This window comes from Thunnus thynnus, chromosome 15, assembly GCF_963924715.1.
Source record: "Thunnus thynnus chromosome 15, fThuThy2.1, whole genome shotgun sequence".
In the NCBI taxonomy this organism is placed as follows: domain Eukaryota; kingdom Metazoa; phylum Chordata; class Actinopteri; order Scombriformes; family Scombridae; genus Thunnus; species Thunnus thynnus.
This window is the reverse complement of record NC_089531.1, coordinates 8,480,865-8,501,295: the sequence shown is the minus strand read 5'-3', so window position 1 is coordinate 8,501,295 and position 20,431 is coordinate 8,480,865. Positions and strand designations below refer to the sequence as shown.

The 20,431-nt window shown below is 39.5% G+C and overlaps 1 protein-coding gene across 1 annotated transcript; it reads left to right on the top strand.

Moving 5' to 3' along the window:
* The first annotated feature begins 1,554 nt into the window (after positions 1–1,554).
* LOC137198428 (Na(+)/H(+) exchanger beta-like) lies at positions 1,555–20,340 on the top strand. Its single transcript, XM_067612276.1, has 12 exons — positions 1,555–3,170; positions 8,658–9,133; positions 12,531–12,781; positions 12,895–13,112; positions 13,767–13,963; positions 14,743–14,832; positions 15,030–15,100; positions 15,751–15,933; positions 16,480–16,594; positions 16,685–16,783; positions 17,090–17,162; positions 18,088–20,340. Exons 1-12 carry the CDS (start codon positions 2,876–2,878, stop codon positions 18,321–18,323), a joined length of 2,304 nt encoding a protein of 767 aa, XP_067468377.1. The 5' UTR covers positions 1,555–2,875; the 3' UTR covers positions 18,324–20,340.
* The last annotated feature ends 91 nt before the right edge of the window (positions 20,341–20,431 follow it).

Sequence of the window (20,431 nt, the reverse complement as noted above, 5' to 3'; positions counted from 1 at the left end):
TGTATTTATTATTTGTTTTTTCGTCAGAGCGTCTGCTGTTCGCTTAATTATATGTTTATTTCATGTTTATACTAGTTTTGAATGAAGGAAACGTCAGTGAGTGTCTAATGCCACTAAAATAATTATTTACTGTTCACAGTAACACGTTTGGTGGTCTGATGTAATTCTCAAATAAATATGTTCATGTTTTTGATATTTGTGTGCAGACTGGATGAATGCTGACATTTCAAAGTGCTTCTCGCAGCGTTTAAACTCTGCGCCGCGTTTCTCTCGGTGCGTCATCCATGTGGAAAAAGTTGAGTGGGAAACAGATGCTGTCGGGCGACTGCACAGTCTGTATGGAGCGATTCATGTGAATGAAACTCAGACGTGGGAAGCGCTTTTTATCTCTGAGATGAATGAGACGCCACATTGAAACTAAACATGTTCTTTAACATCAGAGGGTACATTCATGTAATAGTCTGTCTAAACGTATAAACCAGCAGCAAACTGGCAGTTTGGAGTCTTGTTGAAAGGCTGTTTTAAAGTGTTGGTATTATAACTGTAAAGAAAACTCCAGTCTGAGTCTTTCTGAAGCTCTAAATAGGATCCAAATTTGCACTGCAACAGTTAACTACAATCACTTAAATGGTATAATATCACCAAGGGAAGAGATGTGTAATGTGAAAGCCAGATAATCACCTCCCAACTCTGCAATTATCCTTTTTTTTTTTATATGGCTACAACTTTACTGTTTTATTTCACTCTCACTGCTCTCGTAGTGTCATTACTGGCTGCAGCAGGCAGCTGTTTTTCAGAGAAAAAGCTCTAAAAACCCACTTTACACTACCTGCTGGTGAACGTAGTGGAGCGTTCAGCAGCTAAAGAGCCAGATATTTCCCATCAGGAGTTGATAGAGAGCAAAAACAGAGCTGAAAGAGAGTGAATATTGGACTTAGATTCACCAGATGGACAGAAACACGACTCCAAATGAAAGATAATGTTGCTCCGTAACTGCTGGATGTGGAAATAAGTAACATTTGGTTTGTCTGAGAGTAGAGCTACAACTGATCTCTCTCTTTCTGGTCTCTTTATCCTTCTATGATAAATATGATGAACTAAATATCTTTGAGTTGTGGACTGTTGGTCGAGATAAAACATTTGAGGAAGTCACCACCATATTTCCACTTCATCTGAGGCTCTGACGAAATCTTCTCTGTGTCACATCAACAGCCTTCTGACAATTTCTTGCTGTTATTACATGTTATTCTGTTTGTGATGACCCCCCGTGTCATCTTTGGCCTCGTGATTTACCTGTCTGCTCTGTTTCTGCAGGTGTTCGTTAGAGGTTGCCAGGTTATTAAAGTCTCTCCTCTGACTGCTTGCTGCTTCTTGCAGCTCTCTGCTCCTCCCTACAGGCACCTGTTTTGAACTAGTTAGGTTGTCTTAGGTTTGTTATGCTTTACTATCTTGCACCTTACAACACACCAAACACCACTGATGCTACTGATATTCACACCCCATGCCTTATATAACAGGTTAAATCTTTAATTTGGCTTTAATTTGGTTTAATTGGTTGAATAAACTTCTCTTTTGAGTTACATGGTGTGTCTCCCTTTTTGTTGTAGCCACTTGAGCCAGGTCTAAACAAATGGGGGCTCGTCCATTTACAATAAAAAACTTACAACCTATAGATTTATGGTCCCGTTTGCCTCCATTAACCAGACAGACAGTCAGAGGAGGAGTTGTGACGCTGTGGGAAACAGCCACGGTTGTTAGTTTTGCTAATTCTTCTCTGCTGGAACCCGAAAGAGACGAAGAGGATGTGTGAGCTGTGAGCAGTTTGTTTATTCTGAACTAATCTTTAACTGAACGCTATTTCAAATAACAATTTATGTCAGTGTCAGTGTGACAGTAGAGGCCAGTAGAAACAGTAAATTGTTACTGTTAGATATAAAAGTTGTGAGGAGAAGCCAACAACAGTCTTTGGATTCTTGTTTTTAAGCCACAAATCTGCCACAGCTCAGGCGCCTGAACCATTGATGAAAGCAATCCAAACATCGATTCCCCCTCCAGGAAAATTACCTCCCATCAAATAAATGTAATGAATCATGACTGGAGAGCAGATGGACTCTTTCAGGCTGCGGACTGACGCAGATGCATCCTCCCTGGATAACAGGACCTAAGTTCTTCTTGTCATGATTCCCAGAGTTTCACTCTGACAAATCATAAATACATGTGAAAGGAATGACACCGTTTGACAGCACAGAAGTATTAAATCAAACAGAAAGATGGTTATGTTTCTTTCTTACTTTCTTATATATATTTTATTCTTTGCTCAAGATGCTTTGTTTTCTCTCTCAGTTGTGTGAATTTGTAAATAATCTAAAATGGAAAAAGCAATAAAATATTTAACTTAAACTGTACTGCGGATGCTGCCTGGTGGACGTTTTGGTCCTCCACTCCAGCAGATGTCACTTTAACTTTAAGCTTTTAGATGAGCTGCCTTTTAAAGTACAGGGAAGAAGAAATAGAGCTCTCTGCCTGGTGGATGGTGCCGCTAGACGCAAGTTCACGGTTTGTGGGAGAAACAGCTGGCTCAGGCAACAACCCATCAATGATTTAGATCATCTCAGGCCAGTGGAGAAGCGTGATGTTATTTTTAAATCCCGACCCACTGATAACAGGAGCTTCTTTTTTTGCCCACGCAACATAAACCACCTTTTGTTTCTTTAAAACTATGCGTAATTTTAAGATTTCTGTGGATTCTGTGCGTAAAAGTGCGCACTCCACCGCGGCGCACCGCGCTCACTTCCCGTACTATCTTCATCTTCATCTTCATCGGATCTAGAGCCAGCCGAGCAGGAGCAGCTCAGCCGTGAAAACCCATCTGAAAATGGCTGTGCTCCTCGGCAGCCCGCTCCGTCCCGGCCGGAGCTCCGGTCCGCTTCTGACGGGGTTAATGTGCGTTTTATTGCTCGTTTTCGTCACTGTTGCCTCCGGGAGTCGTGATGTCGCTTCAGGGACCAACGAGTCGTGCAGTAATACAGTGACACAAGAGGACTCTCATCATAAAACTAACTCCTCTGTTCATAAAAAGGCTTTCCCCGTCCTGTCCTTCAACTTCGACCACGTCAGGAAGCCCTTTGAGATCTCTCTGTGGATCCTGCTCGCCCTGCTGATGAAACTTGGTGAGTGATACATCACTCTAATGACCAGCTGCCACATTAATCACCACTGTCCAGTCTGGCACCAGTGAGGGAGTGTCTTATTAACTGGAGGTACTGGCTCAAGGCCCCTTAAAATGGCATTTTATGGTCTTTTCTGGTCAGTTTAGACTTTTAAAACTTTTAAAAAACACTTGAAGTTAATTTGTATTGCAACACTTTACACAAGTGCAGTTCAAAATGCTTTACAGGCAGACAACGACAGAAAAGATGAGGAAGTGAGGTGACAAAAATTGCAAAATACATAAAAACAGTAATTAAGATCCAGTTAAGATGTCTTCAGATGTCTTGTTTTGTCCTAAGCAGAAAGATTCTGTTCACCATGACAGAAGACAAAGAAAACCTTCAAAATACTCACATTTGAGAAGTTGAACCTCAGCAAATATTTGTCATTTTGCTTAAAAAAAAAAGACTAACATGATTATTTGATGATCAAAATCAACTAATCGATTAATTGACTAATTGTTGCAGCTCTAAACTGAATAGAGAAACAACCAACTGCCGCGATCACAAACTGGTCTGAAAGCTTTTTAGCATCAAAATGCCAAAACTCTTTAATGTGTCGAGAGCTACAACAACAGAATCGACTAGTCGATCGTCAGAAAATTCGTTTTTGATAATCGATTTATAATTTCAGTCATTTTTCAAGAAAAAATGCCAAATATTTGATGGTTCCAGCTTCTCAAAAGAGAAGATTTGCTGTTTTTCTTTTCATATGTGGCAGTTAGTTGAATATCTTAACAATTTAGACTGTTAATCGGAAAAAATGAGCAAACTGAAGACATCAAAGTGGCCTCTGAGAAATTCTGAGTAACATTTTTACACAATTTTTTAATATTTCATAAACTAAACGATTAATCGACTAAGCGAGAAAATAATCAATAAGCCTTAAATGTGTCAATTGACTGATGAGTAGTGGGAGTGTCTTAAAATCCCTAAAAAGACGTATAAAAACACTTTGATTGACTAGTTTTTGATGATTTTTCCACAAAATGTTTCAGTTACCTCTACTCCTTCTTCTTCAACATTTAACTGAGAGGTGCAAGATGCCTCCCAACTTTACAGAAAAGTCCACTCTCAAGTGTTTGTGCTCTGAAGAGTTCAAGTTTCATTCTGGACCACGACTGGTCTCATTGTGATGTAACAAATCATGCTGGTAGGTGCACGCCTTAAATTCAGATTTAAGGACAAACAAACAAACTGCACATTAATCATTCTGCACAGTGACGCACAGACGAACCGACTGAAGTAACAAGAAAAACACATTTTTAATGGAGGTGAACTTTAAGGCTCGTATTGTCCAACTACAGCCCTGCTGAAACATGAGATACTCTTGGCTAAGTCAGAGCGCCAACAGTGTTTCCACTGACTGTTCCAATAATGATTCAGCGCCTCAAACTTATTTCAGGACGAGCCTGACGGTGGGAGCGTCTGTCTGCCTCGAGCAGAGCGAATGTCGGAGGATTAGAGCACAAGTGTGGCCTTCAGAGCGGGATTCAAAGCAGTTGTTCTGACTGATTAAAGGTATCAAATGGATCCCTCTGGAGATTTCCACTAAGTCATCTCTTGTTTGACCTATGACCTTTTAGCTTTGACGCAGCAAGACTCTTCACATGTCAATTCGTTGACTGTCCACCAACCAAATTCTGTAAAATCTAACTTCAAATAACGATTATTTTCATTATCTATAAGTCTGTCAATCACTCTGTTAATCATTTAGTCTCTAAAATGTTAGAAAATTGTGGAAAATAACCATGAAATGTTCCCTGAGGCATCTTCATATGTCAAATTATCCAACTAACAGTCCAAAACACAAAGTATCTAATCCGACAAAAGCAGAAAATTCTCACTTTTGAGAAGCTGCAACCAGAAAAAAGTGATTAATCTGTCATCAGTATGGTTGCAGATTAATTTTATGTAGATCGACTCTAATTTAACTATATTTTAGCTCCTTATTTATAAAATAAATAAAATATTCTAATAAAAAAACAATCTACAGCCTTCATGACAGTGAGGATTCTTCCTTCTCAGGACACTTAAAGCACAAATAATGATGCATTTTGACTATTTTGTTGTTGTTGTGACATTGATACCACCATGTTGGATGTCAAAACACCAGGCAGTGATGATGCTGATTGGCTGTGTGGAGTTTCTCCTGCGGTTTGTCATTGGCTGAGACTGCAGAGTGAAGCTGTCTGGCATGTTATCTGTTAGTCCAGCTGTCGTCTCCGAGGGCCGATCCCGACTTCCTGTCCTAATGCACTGCTCGATAACAAAAGGCACAGTGTGCAGAGTCGGCGTGAGGAGGAGGGGGCGAGGAGCGGCCGCACACAAGACCACTGAATGCAGAAAACACGGCAGAAATCGTTTGTTACAGCAGCCGGAACCGAAGTCACATGACAGAAATACTGACTGTCAAGGCCTCGTTCGACATTAACAAACAGGCTCAGTGTGAAACTACAAAAGCTCACAAAGTTCAGCTCAGCCTGGATCTGCTGCACCAGACTCTGTCCTGTTATGGTTAATTTAGTTGAACATCAATCAGTCCAGTGGTTTGAGACTAGGGCTGCAATTTAACAATTATTTTCATTATTTATGTATTTATGTATTTATGTATTAGTCCTTTGGTCTAGAAAATGTCAGAAAATGGTGTCAACGATCACTGTTTCCCAAAATATCTTGTTTTTTTCCCTAATCAACAGTCCACAACCCAAAGATATTCAGTTTACTGAAGAAGAAGAAAGAGACTAAAAAATATTAGTTCAGGCAGGCCACAAAGTCAAGTTCAGCTCACAAAAGCAGCTACATCAGCTAATGGCTCCACTCCTTCTATGAATTCAATTTGCAAATCTCATACAGGACGCCTCATTCAAAGCTGCTTCCTCTGCAGCCCGCTTCCACCTCAGCTCCTCCTTACATGTCTGACTTAAACAGTGTCAGTTCTGTTATCACTGTCGGCTGCTCTGTTCTGTACATGGGGTCTTTGCTGCTGCTCCTCCTGCCTTTCCATAGACTTTTATTATACAGAGATCCCGCATTATAGCCGTAAAGAAAATCCGTCATTAAGCCGCCTTTGCTTTTTCACACTGAACCAAGCAAAGCCGACATAATGCCGCCCCTGCGTGTGCTTTTACATAGCATGCCGGCGGTCTGGATTCAGAGGTGTGATGTGTAGCACAACAGCGTCAGCTGCCTGTCCCGCCATGCCGGCTGTCTCTTTTATACAGACATTGATCCAGCTCTGTGACTACCTCTATAGCCGGCTTAATGGCTGAGCAACTCTGCCCCCCAACTCTGTGTCTGTACCTTTTATACAGAACAGCAAGGCAGAATAAAGACGCAGTATTCCCACCTTGAACAGGCTGTGTGAAAGGGGCTCATGTAAGCACATGGAAGGGCAGGAAGGTCCCTGAGGGGTCTTTACTGCTGCTCTCCCTGCTTTAGGCTTTCCATGTAAGCACATGGAAGGGCAGAGAGCTTCAACAACAGAGTCATGCTGCCAAATATAACTATTGCAAATAGCAACAGTCTTTTTTGACTAAAGTCGTCTTGGCTGAACTTTATCTGTGAAAGTTCATCAAAGTCTACTTGTGACCCTCTATCGCAGGTTATGGTCTCAGAGTGAACACAAGTCATGAGCAGCTCATTTTAACTTTTCTCAACCTGCTGCTCTAATGCACACACTCATGTGCCTCCAAATGTAGTCTCATTATAGGGTAATAATGTCTGTTTTATGTCTTACAGGCTCCTTTTTTATGCGTGGTCCTGTTTTATTATATAGATATGGTCTATAAAACATCACAAAACAGTGAAAAATACCCCTGACAATTTCCCAGAGCCCATTGTGATGTATTCAAACTCTTGTTTTGTCCAACTAACAGTCTAAAACTCAAGTATATTCAAAATATGATGATGTTAAAACAAAGAAAAGAGGCAATTTGCACATTTGAGACGCTGAATGTTGGCATGTTTACTTGAAAAATGACTTTAAAAAGACTTAAAAGATTATAGAAATAGCTGCCAGATGCTTTTTTGTCAATCTTTCTTCTTCTTCTTCTTCTAATGTTTATGCTCAACCGATAATTATTTTTGTGATTAATCATTTAGTTAATAAAATGTCACAAAATAATCCATCGTTCATTAGTTCACAGAGCACAAGATGACATCTCAAATTACTTATTTTGTCCCAACAACAGTTTTCAATTTGCAGTTACATAAAGCAGGAAGCAGAGAATTATTTTAACTTCATACATGATGAATTTAAAGGACTGATGTGTAAGATTTAGCGGCATCTAGCGGTGAGGTTGCAGATTGCAACAAACTGAATCCCCCCCCCCCCCCCACTTACCTTCCTGTTCCAAGCGTCTAGGAGAGCCTACAGTGGCTGCGAAACTCATGAAAAATGTGAAAGGCCCTCTCTAGAGCCAGTGTTTGGTTTGTCCATTCAGGGCTACTGTAGAAACATGGCTATGAATATGCAAATTTTGTTCATTTCAAAAGTTTAACTTAAGTTGAATTCTGGATCAAGACTGGGTCCAAACTAGTTGTGATGTCACAAATCATGATCATAGCCAGTAGGGGTGCACCCGAATACAAATACGTCATTCGGCAGAGCAGAAATAGTGTTTTTTTGTTAATATTTGTTTCATACAAATATTTTAAAAATTATTTGTTTTCAAGAAGGAAAAAAACATGTCAAATACCAGTTCACAGGTCGGTTACATCACTATCTCAGTCTTTCCTCTGCTCCACTTTTACGTTTACAAGTAGGTCTCAACAAGAGGGGTCACATCCACCTGCTACATGTCGCACATTTCCTTATGTGGACATCACTCCCGGAGTTGAGGGTGTTCCCCAGAGATAAAGAGCTACTGACACACACAAAGTGCTCCCAAGGGACTCTCCATAACCTGTTGTTCCCCTTCTCCTTTCCACAAAGTTAGGTTGTAAAAAATAGGCAATAAATGTAAAGTGCAAAGCAATAATTGCCTTTGAAGCTCTTCCCTACATGTTACATGCTGTGCTGTCTCTGTGTTATGGGTGTATACATAGTCAGAGGTCTGTCTGCAATGAGGCGATGAGTAAAGTTTTAGCTCAGTAGTCAGCGCGGTCGTCTATGATCTGGGAGACTCTAGTTCGAGACCCGGTGTGGGGACCTCCTTCGTAAGGTAGTTTATTCATGAACACTTATTATAACACTTTAATTTTATAAAATTGTAAAAGTGTAATAAAAGAAAACATTTTATTTGAATACAAATACAAATAATTTTGCTGCCTCAACCAATACAAATACAAATACTGGGCCCTCTGTACATGCATCATTCTGCACAGTGAAGCTCAAACATCCAACTGTAGGAACAAGAAGAAAAACATATTTCTGATTGAAGAGGGACTTTAATCTTCAACCAATCTACTAATTGTTTAATTGACTACATTTTCACTCCTCTGCAGCTTTCCACATCATTCCCAGAGTGTCAAACGTCGTGCCAGAGAGCTGCCTGCTGATCGTCGTCGGCCTGCTGGTGGGCGGCCTGATCAGAGCATCGTCTCCGACAGGCATCGAAGATAACGCCCCCGTCCTCGACTCCAAGCTCTTCTTCCTCTACCTGCTGCCTCCCATCATCCTCGATGCCGGCTACTTCCTGCCCATCAGGCCCTTCACAGAGAACATGGGCACCATCCTGGTGTTCGCGGTGGTGGGCACCCTGTGGAACGCCTTCTTCATCGGCGGGATGATGTACGGCGTGTGTCAGATTGAGGGGGCTCAGCTGGGCGACGTAGACCTGCTGTCCTGCCTGCTGTTCGGATCCATCATCTCGGCCGTGGACCCCGTGGCCGTGCTGGCTGTGTTCGAGGAGATCCACATCAACGAGCTGCTGCACATCCTCGTGTTCGGGGAGTCGCTGCTTAATGACGCCGTGACTGTGGTGAGTGAGGGGACGGCTGGCGGTGCTGTCAGAGGTCACATTTTTTTTAATTCTGTCTTAAAACAACAGTCAGGTAACCAAATGAACATTAACATGTTTTTTGCTTCATACTGACCATTAGAAGATCTTTTTAAATGCATTTTAAATGTGAGTGATGCCTCCCTCTGTGCAAACATTTATTTAAAAGTTTATTTGAAGATAAGAAGCTTCAGCCGTCCAAATTAGTTAAATTAAGTAGATATCTTTCAAATTCCCTCTTTTTATCTATCTTATCTTATCTATCCTTTAATATAGAGATAATCTGAGACTTTCCAAAATATTAACACATGTCTCAAAATGGAACCACACAGAAACAGCAGCTGTGGGATAAAAAAAAAAAAAGTACAATTTCTCTGCCAAAGTGAAGCTGCAACTCTTTGATTTATGTGATATTTTCTCCATTTAAGTTTTTGGCTTCTGTCTCTATTCAGTGTGTCAGTGTGCAGATCAGTGATTGACTATTCGGTGCTTTTATAAACAATCTGAGTTAATCTGGAGCAAACTAGTCAGTGTCTGTGTTTCTCTCCTCCAGAGCTGCAGAGGCACTTAAAGAGTAAAATGTGCTGTTTTTAAAGTGTTTGTTAAGTTCAGACTGAAGATGTTTGGTTTAGCTTGCAAACCATTTACACACTGAATAAATGTACGTATGACAACATGTATCCAAAACAGAAATTCACACATAAAAGTGCATCATCACACAAATCTAAAGGTCTTTAGCTGATTAAATTATACATGCTGTAATAATACCGTTTCAGATCATTTCTTCTTCGATGTTTAACGCTGAACACACAGACACAGATAAATGTTTTAAAGTGTTTTAAAATGAACCCCTTAAAAACACAGACGGCAGTTTGAAATCCACCTCTGTCCCCGTTTCGATCTCTGCTTGATGAGAGTTTCTATTTAAGGAGCTGCTCACATTCCTGTTTGGTCTATTTTTTGACACATCATAATATAAACAAACAGTTTAGTGACCGTGATATGAGTACGGAGTATTTTACAAATGAAAGATGAGCTTGTCAGTGGTTTTTAATGGAAAAACTTATTAATGGTGACGCTGTTTCTAAATTAGCATTTCTGTACTGCGGTTCAATAAGAAGAGGATCAGTTTGATGTGTTCAACACATTATTTATTGATGCTATCAACAGAAAGATATTTGGTGATTAGACTCCATCGATGTGATTCATCTTTATAAAGCCATGGCTTATATGAAGATAGGAGGTAGGACAGGATCCCTCCGGAGTCTAGACAACGCCACTGCTGCTGGTGGTGGAGTGGAACCAGCAGGTGGTTGATGGTGGTGATGGGGAGGAGGCAGCTTGTAGATGCAGAGTAGGGGTTTCTGGCACAACTTCACCTACTTCCAAGGTGCACGGAGAAGGGAAACAAGTCTAAAGAGATAGAACTCCGGCAACACTTGTAGTATAAAGAACAACTTTAGGACTTTAGGACACAGGAATTGTGTAATAGTAGGTTGGAAAGACAGAATGGCAGAATACTTAATGGCAGCGATACTTAAAGCACGGCTTCTAGAGACCGATTGGCCTGAAGAAAGAGTCGCAACAATTAGTCAATCAACGGAAAATTAATCTCCAACTGCTTTCATTTGTTAAGAAAAAAATGTCCGAATACGTCCAAAAATGTCCAAATCTTCTACAACAGTAAACTAACTGTCTTTGGGTTATTATGGACTGTTCATCCAGTTCGCTTTGGAAAACAGTGACTGACATTTTAAAGACCGAATGACAAATTGTTTTAATCAAGAATATTATCGACTCATTAATCAATAATGAAAATAATCATTAGTTGCAGCCCTACTTGAGGAACGTGGGCGGAAATATCATTCGTCAGGTCTGGTGAAGTCAGAATTGTGAATGCAGGGGTTGTTGAACCTGTGAGAAAGTGGAAGTGCCAGAGAGGAAGAGATCAGGAGGAAACAGAACTTTCACCAAAGCTTCATTTTCTTGTTACTTATCAGCCGACATGAACGCCGACACCAGTATATCCGTGATAAGCTGATGACTGTCTGATAAACCACTCCAGCTGATTTATCGTTCTGGCTTCATGAAATTCAATCCTAACGATCTGTGAAGCACAGATGGAGGCAATAAATGTTGTGGTTTGGTACTGAGCCAGGAGACGGAAAACAATTCTCCACATTTTGTCATTAGGACGATGCTTTTATGCAGAAAGTGAGCTCTAATTTAATACTTGTTTTAGTCTTTTTTTAAGCAAAAATGCCAAACGTCAGCTGGTTTCAGCCTCTCAAATGTGATAATTTATTCAGATTCAGAAAACTTTTATCGTCTGTCATGACAGAAAATCGTCTTAGACGTCGCTCAGCATACAGCGAACTGTACAAAACTCATTAAAATGTACAGCACCTATTCCTAGAACAAAATAAAATACACAGCACAAATAAAATACATGGTGCTAGTGCGTGCAAAGTGGCAAAGTGGCTTATGTAAGAGTTCATTGTTGTTTCGTTGTTTGTTTAAAATGCTTATAGCAGTGGGAAGGAAGGAGTTCCTGTAAGTGTTTATAAGCCAGAGGGACTTTATAGCTGGAAAGACTTGCAGGAGACGAGTGGGATCCTTTGTAATGAGGTTGGCTTTTATTTCAGCCGCTCGGCTATAGAGTGCTGATAATTGAGTCTGGATTGTGCCGGTTATTTTTTATATGCTTGGTTAATGATCCGGTAGAGCTTTGATTTATTGTTGACAGAGATGGAGTTGAACCAGGATGTGATGTTGAAAGTGAGAGCAGATTCAATCAGTGATTTGCACACAGCCGTTAAAACGTTCCCTCCTGATATCGAAGCCTCTCAGCGGGAACGGGCGTTGTTGGGCCTTCTTGTCTTTAAAGAGTCTCTAATGCTTTTCTTTGTCATAAATTATACTAAACTGATTATTTTGGGGTTTTAGACTGCTCATCAGACAAAACAAGACCTTTGAAGACATCAAATAAGACTAATTTTTCACTGTTTTGTGACATTTTATAGACAAAACGATTAATCAAGAAAATTATCGGCAGATTAACCGATAATGAAAATGAATGTTAGTTGCAGCCTTAATCTCCTGCATACATCAATAACTAGAAAACACTCCACACACTCCATATTTATGACAAATCAATCAATAAAAAGGTTTTAATCTGCATCTGGATCCATATCTGCATACAAGTGCACATCGTGACAATCATGGTGATTTATTTTATTCAAGTAGTTGCAATAGTTCATGAGAAAATCTGCATCTTGATTGACATTTCTCTATGAATAAAATACTAAACTGTTGCAGAGGACGGTAACAAACTCTCAACACTCTTTGACAAACTCTTCCTGTGTTTCTGTCTGTGCAGGTTTTGTATCACCTGTTCGAGGAGTTTTCCCACGAAGGGACGGTGACCATAGCCGACGCTTTCCTCGGCGTGGTCTGTTTCTTCGTGGTTTCATTGGGGGGCATCATGGTGGGAACCATCTACGGCATCCTGGGTGCCTTTACGTCCCGCTTCACCTCGCACACGCGTGTCATCGAGCCTCTGTTCGTGTTTCTCTACAGCTACATGGCGTACCTCTCGGCTGAGGTCTTCCATCTGTCTGGAATCATGTCGTAAGTAGATAAATACAAAAAAAAACATCATTACATTATACATCTGTCTACACAATTAGAAAAATGTTATACAACCGATACATGAACGTTGTTTCTTTTCTCATCCCATGTAGGTTAATAGCGTGTGGCATGATCATGCGGCCGTATGTGGAAGCCAACATATCCCATAAGTCTTACACCACCATCAAATACTTCCTGAAGATGTGGAGCAGCGTGAGCGAGACGCTGATCTTCATCTTCCTGGGCGTTTCCACAGTAGCCGGTCCTCACACCTGGAACTGGACCTTCGTCATCTGCACCGTCTTCCTCTGCCTGGTGTCGAGAGTCCTCGGTCAGTACAAAGACTGACACGTTCAGATTCTGTTTTCTGGGTTAATTGGCTGGAAACAAGATAAAGCATTCAACAGTTTAATCAGTTTCAGGTTCTGGATCAAATATTTGTGCTAAATTTGGATGCAAACCAAACTAATTTTGGGTGAATTCAGCAACTTTGTAATATTGTTTTGTTGAAAAATGCTCTGAATTTGTTCAAACTCTGGTTCTTCCATTGCAGGAGGCTGTAGCTTGTAGGTTTTGTAGTATTTAGTGACATTTAGCCACGCCAAACTGATGGAAAGGAGACATGATTTTCCAGAAACAATAGCTGTTGATGAGCATAACATTAAACATGTAGCATTGTTAAATTATCCTGAAGATTCCTGTGTTTTTTGTATGTTGAAGAACATTAATAATATGATAAAATAATCAGGAATCAACAAGGAATTTACAGTAAATACTTCTTGATGTTTTTCAAAGTCTGAAGCTCCTGCATGTTTCAAATGTTCTCTGGATGTTTTGTGAGTATTTCAGAGGGTTTGAGAGGTCGTAACATTCACATTCACATAAAATTTCGACAACTATTAATCAGCAGCACGTGCAATACCCCACTGATGGTAATATTGTGTTAAAGGACAGTAAAGTATTGATTGTTTTCTGTGTGTTTCAGGAGTCATCGGCCTCACGTACATCATCAATAAATTCCGCATTGTGAAGTTGACCAAAAAGGACCAGTTCATTGTGGCCTACGGTGGCCTGCGGGGGGCTATCGCGTTCTCGCTGGGGTTCCTGCTGATGGACACCAGGATGAAGAACATGTTCCTCACTGCCATCATCACGGTCATCTTCTTCACCGTCTTCGTGCAGGTGGGAGCGATCGAGACGACGAGTTATTTACGACCAAACCGCACATCAGACCAGTTCTCAGATCTTTACACCGACTTCCTGTCTGTCAAAGAACGGATTTTAAAATACTGCTGTTGGTTTATGAAGCGCTGAATGGTTTTGGGATAAAATACATTTCTAATCTGCTGCTACGTTATAAATCAACCAGACCTCTCGGGTCGTCTGGGTCAGGTCTGGTTTCTGTCCACAGAGTCCAAACTAAACACAGAGAAGCAGCGTTTAGTTTTTATGCTCCACATATCTGGAACAAACTCCCAGAAAACTTCTGGTCTGCTTCAACTTCTTTTAAATCAAGGCTGAAGGCTTTCCTGTATGCCTTTTATTAAATCAGATTTAGGGCTTTTGATTCATATCTTTACTGTAGCTGCACTCATTTTCTCTCTACTGGCAACTAGCAGACATCTCTGCACAAATCTGTGTCATAGTAAAGGCTGTTTACTGTGAATTAAAGCAGACATATCATGCACATTTCAAAGTCTACATGTTTAATCTGTTTAGCACAGATATCCAACATCATAACAGTGTAGAAATAACAGAAAATCACAGAAAGCATAATATGGCCCCTTTAAGATGTTCTTAAACATGACCAGAGTGTGGTTTATCAAACAGCTGCATTTTCTCAAGAGTTTTGTGTCTGTAAGAAAAAAAGAAAAGCAACATCCATTTGACCTCACTCCTCCTCCTCCTCCTCTTACTCCTCCTCCTCTTCCTCCTCCTCCTCCTCCTCCTCATGTCCTCAGGGAATGACAATCAGGCCTCTGGTGGAGCTTCTGGCCGTGAAGAAGAAGAAGGAGAGCAAAGGATCGATTAATGAGGAGATTCACACACAAGTGAGATTTAAGTGCAGAGTTACAACACAGTGTTGATTTTAAACTTAAAAGACATTTTTTTGTGTAGTTTTTTCTTAAAGTGTAAAGATAAATGGTCTCATATGTTGTCCAAATGTTTAAAGCCCTCTGAGGCAAATTAATGATTTTGGGATGAATAACCGAATATAAATAACTATAGAAACTAATTTTGTCCTCAGTTCCTGGATCATCTTCTCACAGGAATTGAAGACATCTGTGGTCATTACGGACATCATCACTGGAAGGACAAGTACGACTTCCTTCATCTTATTTATCTAAAGTATCTAATCTGATTCTAGCTGTTATTTATCTTTTCTTTAATTTAAATGCCAACTTTTATTGTATTTATCCTTGTTTTACTGTGAACACATGATTATTTGCCTTTATTTAATGTAGTTTGTGTTGCAGTATATACATGAACTGTCCTGTAGAAATTACATTATTGTTGTTTTTATTATTGTTATCAGACAAATTTAAAGTTCTTTTCTTTTCGTGACCCACATTTTAATTAGAGGCAGATTCTCCTTTAGTAAAACAGAAAATAACTTTTAAACAAAAACTCATCTAATGTGTTGCTTCAGTCCTTAAATTGATTAGTCGACTGACAGAAAATGAACTAATATTAATTAATATAAACTATTAATTATTTTAACAATTGATTCATTGTTTTACTTTTCATTTATTATGCAAAAACTGCCATTATTCTCTGGTTGCAGCTTCTCCATTGTGAGGATTTTCTGCTTTTTTCTGTTTTATATCTTTGTGAACTGAATATCTTTTGATTTTGGACAAAACAAAACCTTCTGAAGACGTCGTCTTGAACTCTGGGAAACTGAAAATAATTGTTTTACTGCAGTTGTGATCCAACGACTGATTACTCTGCTTCTCTGCTGTATCCAGGTTGAACCGCTTCAATAAGTCCTACTTGAAGAAGTGGCTTATTGCAGGCGAACGCTCCACCGAGCCGCAGCTCATCTCCTTCTACAACAAGATGGAGATGAAGCAAGCCATGATGCTGGTGGAGAGCGGGAGCGCCGCCAAGCTGCCGTCGCTTGTGTCGTCTGTGTCGTCCGTGTCCATGCAGTAAGTGTCAGTCATGAGTCATGAGAGCAGATTGTGTTCTTCACATAGTCCTGATACTACAAGTGTGCTTGTTGAAAGCTTTCATTGGGACTACAATAACGTTTATGAAAGAGTTAAAAGTTTTCCAGAAAACTTTTTCTAGACAGAGATTTCACTGCTTTGAGCACCACATATAAAATTATATTCACCTCCAAAATTCTCAGAGAAATCTCACTTTTTTTTTGGTGAACAGACCCTTTAAAAGATGATTATTATGGCTCTAAAATATTATGATCTTTGTTTCAAAAAACTACAAAAATGAGATAAATCTGAGAGAGCAGTTACACAATTACATCTTTGCTTTATTTCTTGTGAATTATTAATAATTTAACCCATTTATACCTCTAAAAAATAGTCAAATAAAGCAAATAAGTCACCTTTTTTAATTGATTAATTGATGTTATTCTCATTTTGTGCTTTGGGGCAGTTAAAATCTTGACATAGAGAAGTTTTGTAGAATGATTAGTTGTTTTTAACAGCAATAACGTGCGATCTGTGTCAACACAGGAACATCCAGCCGAAAGCGCCGCCCAGACGAAGGGCGATACCGAGCATCTCGAAAAGTCGTGAGGAGGAGATCAGGAAGCTTCTGCGAGCTAACATGCAGAAGACCAGACAGAGGGTAGGAGAGTCATAAAGATGTGTTTGTTTGGTGTCTGTGGATGTGATGATTCGATAAAAACTGATGCTCATGTTTTTTGTGTGTCCTCAGCTTCGCTCTTACAGCAGACACGACCTGATGATCGACCCGTTTGAGGACAACGTGAGCGAGGTTCGCTTCAGGAAGCAGAGGGTGGAGATGGAGAGGAGGGTGAGTTTTAACACCGACTGTGGTTCTGTTTGTAAAAGAAAGCAGAAAGTTGAATATGAAACTTTATTTAGAGACGTGGTTCTTTGTGCTGAGACTCGTTCAGGGTTAAATGACCTCTGAATCACCACATCTCCGCACTGTTCACTGATTCAGTCACAAAAAAATAACTGACACTAAATTCCAGTTCAATCTAAATATCAGGCTAATTTAAAATGTTTTATATGTCTTTAAATGTATTATTATTGGTTGTGGTTTTCAGATTCGTAAGGTCAAGTGCTCCTTGACACGTTTTTATCTGGTTCACAGATGAGTCACTTCCTCACCGTCCCTGCAAACCGCCAGGAAACGCCCCCCGTAAGGAAAGTCTGCTTCGAACCAGGTCAGTTAAAGATAAACTCCACAATTCATTTTTATCATATAAAGAGTGAAAAGAGTGTTTATTTTACTCTTTAGAGTCACAGTAAAACAACACTTGGAGTGTCTTAAGATGCGTCTTGTTTAAATAGAGATATTTCCAGTTTAGATACTTGAGCTGAATATAATGCAGTAAATGATCATTTAAAACTGTGAAATATAACTAATAACAGTAATTTACAGCTGTGTTAGATGATGAGATGAAGACACAAGATTTTGCTGTTCAAGAGCGAGCAACACACAGACAATACAAAACATATATAACACATAACTTTGTGTTTTTATTTGATTGTAATTCTCAGTCTCTGTAAAGCACTTTGGTTAAATCTTGTTTTTTAAATGTTCTCTATAAATAAATTGACTTGATATAACACAGACTTATGATAAAATAATAAAGTGCTTCACAAAACAAGATTAAAAATGTGACAATTTAACAATATTTGGCCAAGGGCAAAACGATAAACAAAACATTTGCTAACAAAATCATTTTTAAAAACTGTATAAATAAAAAAGATAGAAAATTAAGATCTGACGAGGCTGAATTACCAGATTAAAAAGTGAGGTTGATCCGCAGTTTAGGGCCATAAAAACAGAGAGCAGCCTCAGCAGATTTCTTGTGGGAAACATGAGTAAAGCTGCAACAGTTAGTTGATTAATCGATTAGTCGATCGACAGAAATTAATCACTAACTATTTTGCTAGTCGAATAATTGTTTTGAGTAATTTTTAAGGGAATATTCTCTCGTTCCAGCTTCTTAAATGTTAATATTTTAGACATTTTAGGTTGCACAGTGATCAACATTTTTCACCATCGCTGTAGAAGAACTTTGTCTGGAGCTTTGTCTGGATGTTCAAGCACTAAAATGTCACTACGCTGTTTCTCTCTCACAGAACACCGGGTTTATACTTACGATGACAGCGAGAGCCCCAGAGGCCAAGCGGCCGAGCCCAGCCCTCCTGATGCCGTCAGCCTGCTAAACGAGTCGCCCCCGAGGCCCAATCAGAGCGGCGAACAGGGAGACAAGAGCGGCGAGCAAGAGGAGCAAGACCAGCTAAAAATATCACGCTGCCTTAGTGACCCCGGTCCAAAGAAGGAAGAGGAAGATGATAGCTCCTTCCTCTCGTGATAAAGCACATATTTACGGTACTTGAAGTCACCATGAGGGTGAATTCTTCTATAATCTGTTGCATTCAATGAGTCGTAGCAAAGCTTGATATTTATAATTTACATTGTTGGCAGTATTATTATTTCTCATGTTCTGTTTTTGTAATATTTGATGATGCAAAAAAGATTTTTCCTGCATTTTGAAAATATCTTTTTTTCATTTGTTCAGGATTTTTATCATGTAACATAATACCAAAGCATGCACCGCTGGCCATTAGCTGTTTCAGGATTGTATGTTATTCTGCAGAGAGCCACGTGTCAGCATTTTGTTTCCTAGTAAGCAGAATATGACCAATAAGACAGAGCACTTGTTTTAACCTGCTTGAAGCACCAGATGGGTGGAGTTTGCCCGCCTTAAAGCACAGTATCCTATAAAGCAGAGCCCGACCGATCAATTGTCTGAGTCTGTATTAGCTGACAGCAAATATTGGCAAATATGTCGGCTGATGAGTAGCAAGAAACAGCACAAAAATACTATGTTTGAAATAATTTAGAAACAGCGTCTCCACCAGAGAGCGCTGACAAGTTTGTTTTTAGCCGTGCTAGCAGCATAGCTCTACAGATGTCAGTCTGTCGGTGCACCGCTGTGGTCGAGACAGAAATATCTCAACAACTATTCGATGGATTGCTGTGAAATTTTGTCCTGCAGCTAATGATTATTTTCATCGTGGATTAAACTGAGATTCTTTTCTGGATTAAAATGTCAAATAATGGCGAAAAGTGCCTGTCGATGAAGTCTTTAAATGTCTTGTTTTGTCCGACCAACAGTCAGAAACTCAAAGATATTCAGTTTATAATTATATAAAACAGAGAAAAGCAACAAATCTTCATGCTTGAGAAGCTGGAGTTAGGAAATGTTTGGCATTTTCCTTTTTTTAAAAAAAAAGAAAAAAAGACTAAAATTATCAATCAGTCATCAAAATTGTTGCTGATTAATTTTCTATCCATCCACTAAGTGATTAATCGACTAATCGTTGCAGCTCTGCAGACATTCACGGTGCCCTCGTAGTTTCCTGCTGGCTTTGGTGATTCCGCGGCTTTTCCTGTAGCGCTGCCATGAGGTTAGCATTCATGGTTTTGAGCAGCACCATCATCAGGTCAAAACTACATGTTTTAATATCTGCAAAACTACTAAGCTCTAATTATCTCAAAGTAGAGCCTCATGGAGCTGCTAGCGTGGCTGTAAACTCGTCCTCTTGTCTTGTTTAACTGTAGATTGTCCGTCTCTGCATATATTGGTCTTTGTCTCTGTCTGTTATGTGTTTATGTAAAAAAAAAAAAAAAATCGACCAATAATAATGATATGATTTTTAAAACTCTAAAGTAACAATATTGGTATCGTCTTTAAAAATCTTGTATCGGTCGGGCTACTTAACATTGTGAAGTGTCCTGGTGAAAACAAAAAAAAAAACAAAACACCAGTCTGATGATCTAAGACTGTAAAAAATAACTTAAAGGTCACGAATAAACTGCCAGTATTATCTGACCGAGGTCTGTGAACAAGTGTAGCACTGTATTTATCGTCACAAACGTCGCTGCATGACTGATCAATGTTTTTCTCAGGGACTGCAACACGGCACAGTATTAACAGCTGCCCACTGCAGAAAAAAAAGAAGAAAAAAAAAACAAAAGTGTTTCTGTTCAAAATGTTCTCCACAGTGATCTTTTATCATAATGTGACTGTTTTGTAAGCTAAAGTGTTTTGACTGCTAAAAACCTTCAGAAACATTCCAGCAGAAACTGAGTTTGTCACTTCTGTCAGATTTTAATCCTGGAAGTTCGAAGTGAAAGTCAAATGTACAAGTATTTGTTCTCTAGCATGCGTCAAGAGTTTTATTGGGACGATAAAGAGATGAATCACCTTTTTTCATATCTAAGCTGCACAACACTGGACTGCCTGAGCTTTTGCTGCCTGCACATGTTTGCCTTAAAAATGTCTTGCTTTTCATGTGTTTGCTAGTTGAAGTATTTTTTATATTTTGGGAGAAAAAAAAAAGTTATAAATGTGTGTCAAATGGAGGAAAGCTTTAATTTGTGTCTGAAATAAAGGTTTATCATTGCCTACGATCA

What these genes read in the sequence shown, in the direction of transcription:
- LOC137198428 (XM_067612276.1), top strand. Translation starts at nt 2,876, where the DNA reads ATGGCTGTGCTCCTCGGCAGCCCGCTCCGTCCCGGCCGGAGCTCCGGT. An exon ending in CATCTGTCTGGAATCATGTC is followed by an intron (nt 12,782 to 12,894) that starts GTAAGTAGATAA and finishes CATCCCATGTAG; the next exon opens with GTTAATAGCGTGTGGCATGA. An exon ending in TCTTCACCGTCTTCGTGCAG is followed by an intron (nt 13,964 to 14,742) that starts GTGGGAGCGATC and finishes TCATGTCCTCAG; the next exon opens with GGAATGACAATCAGGCCTCT.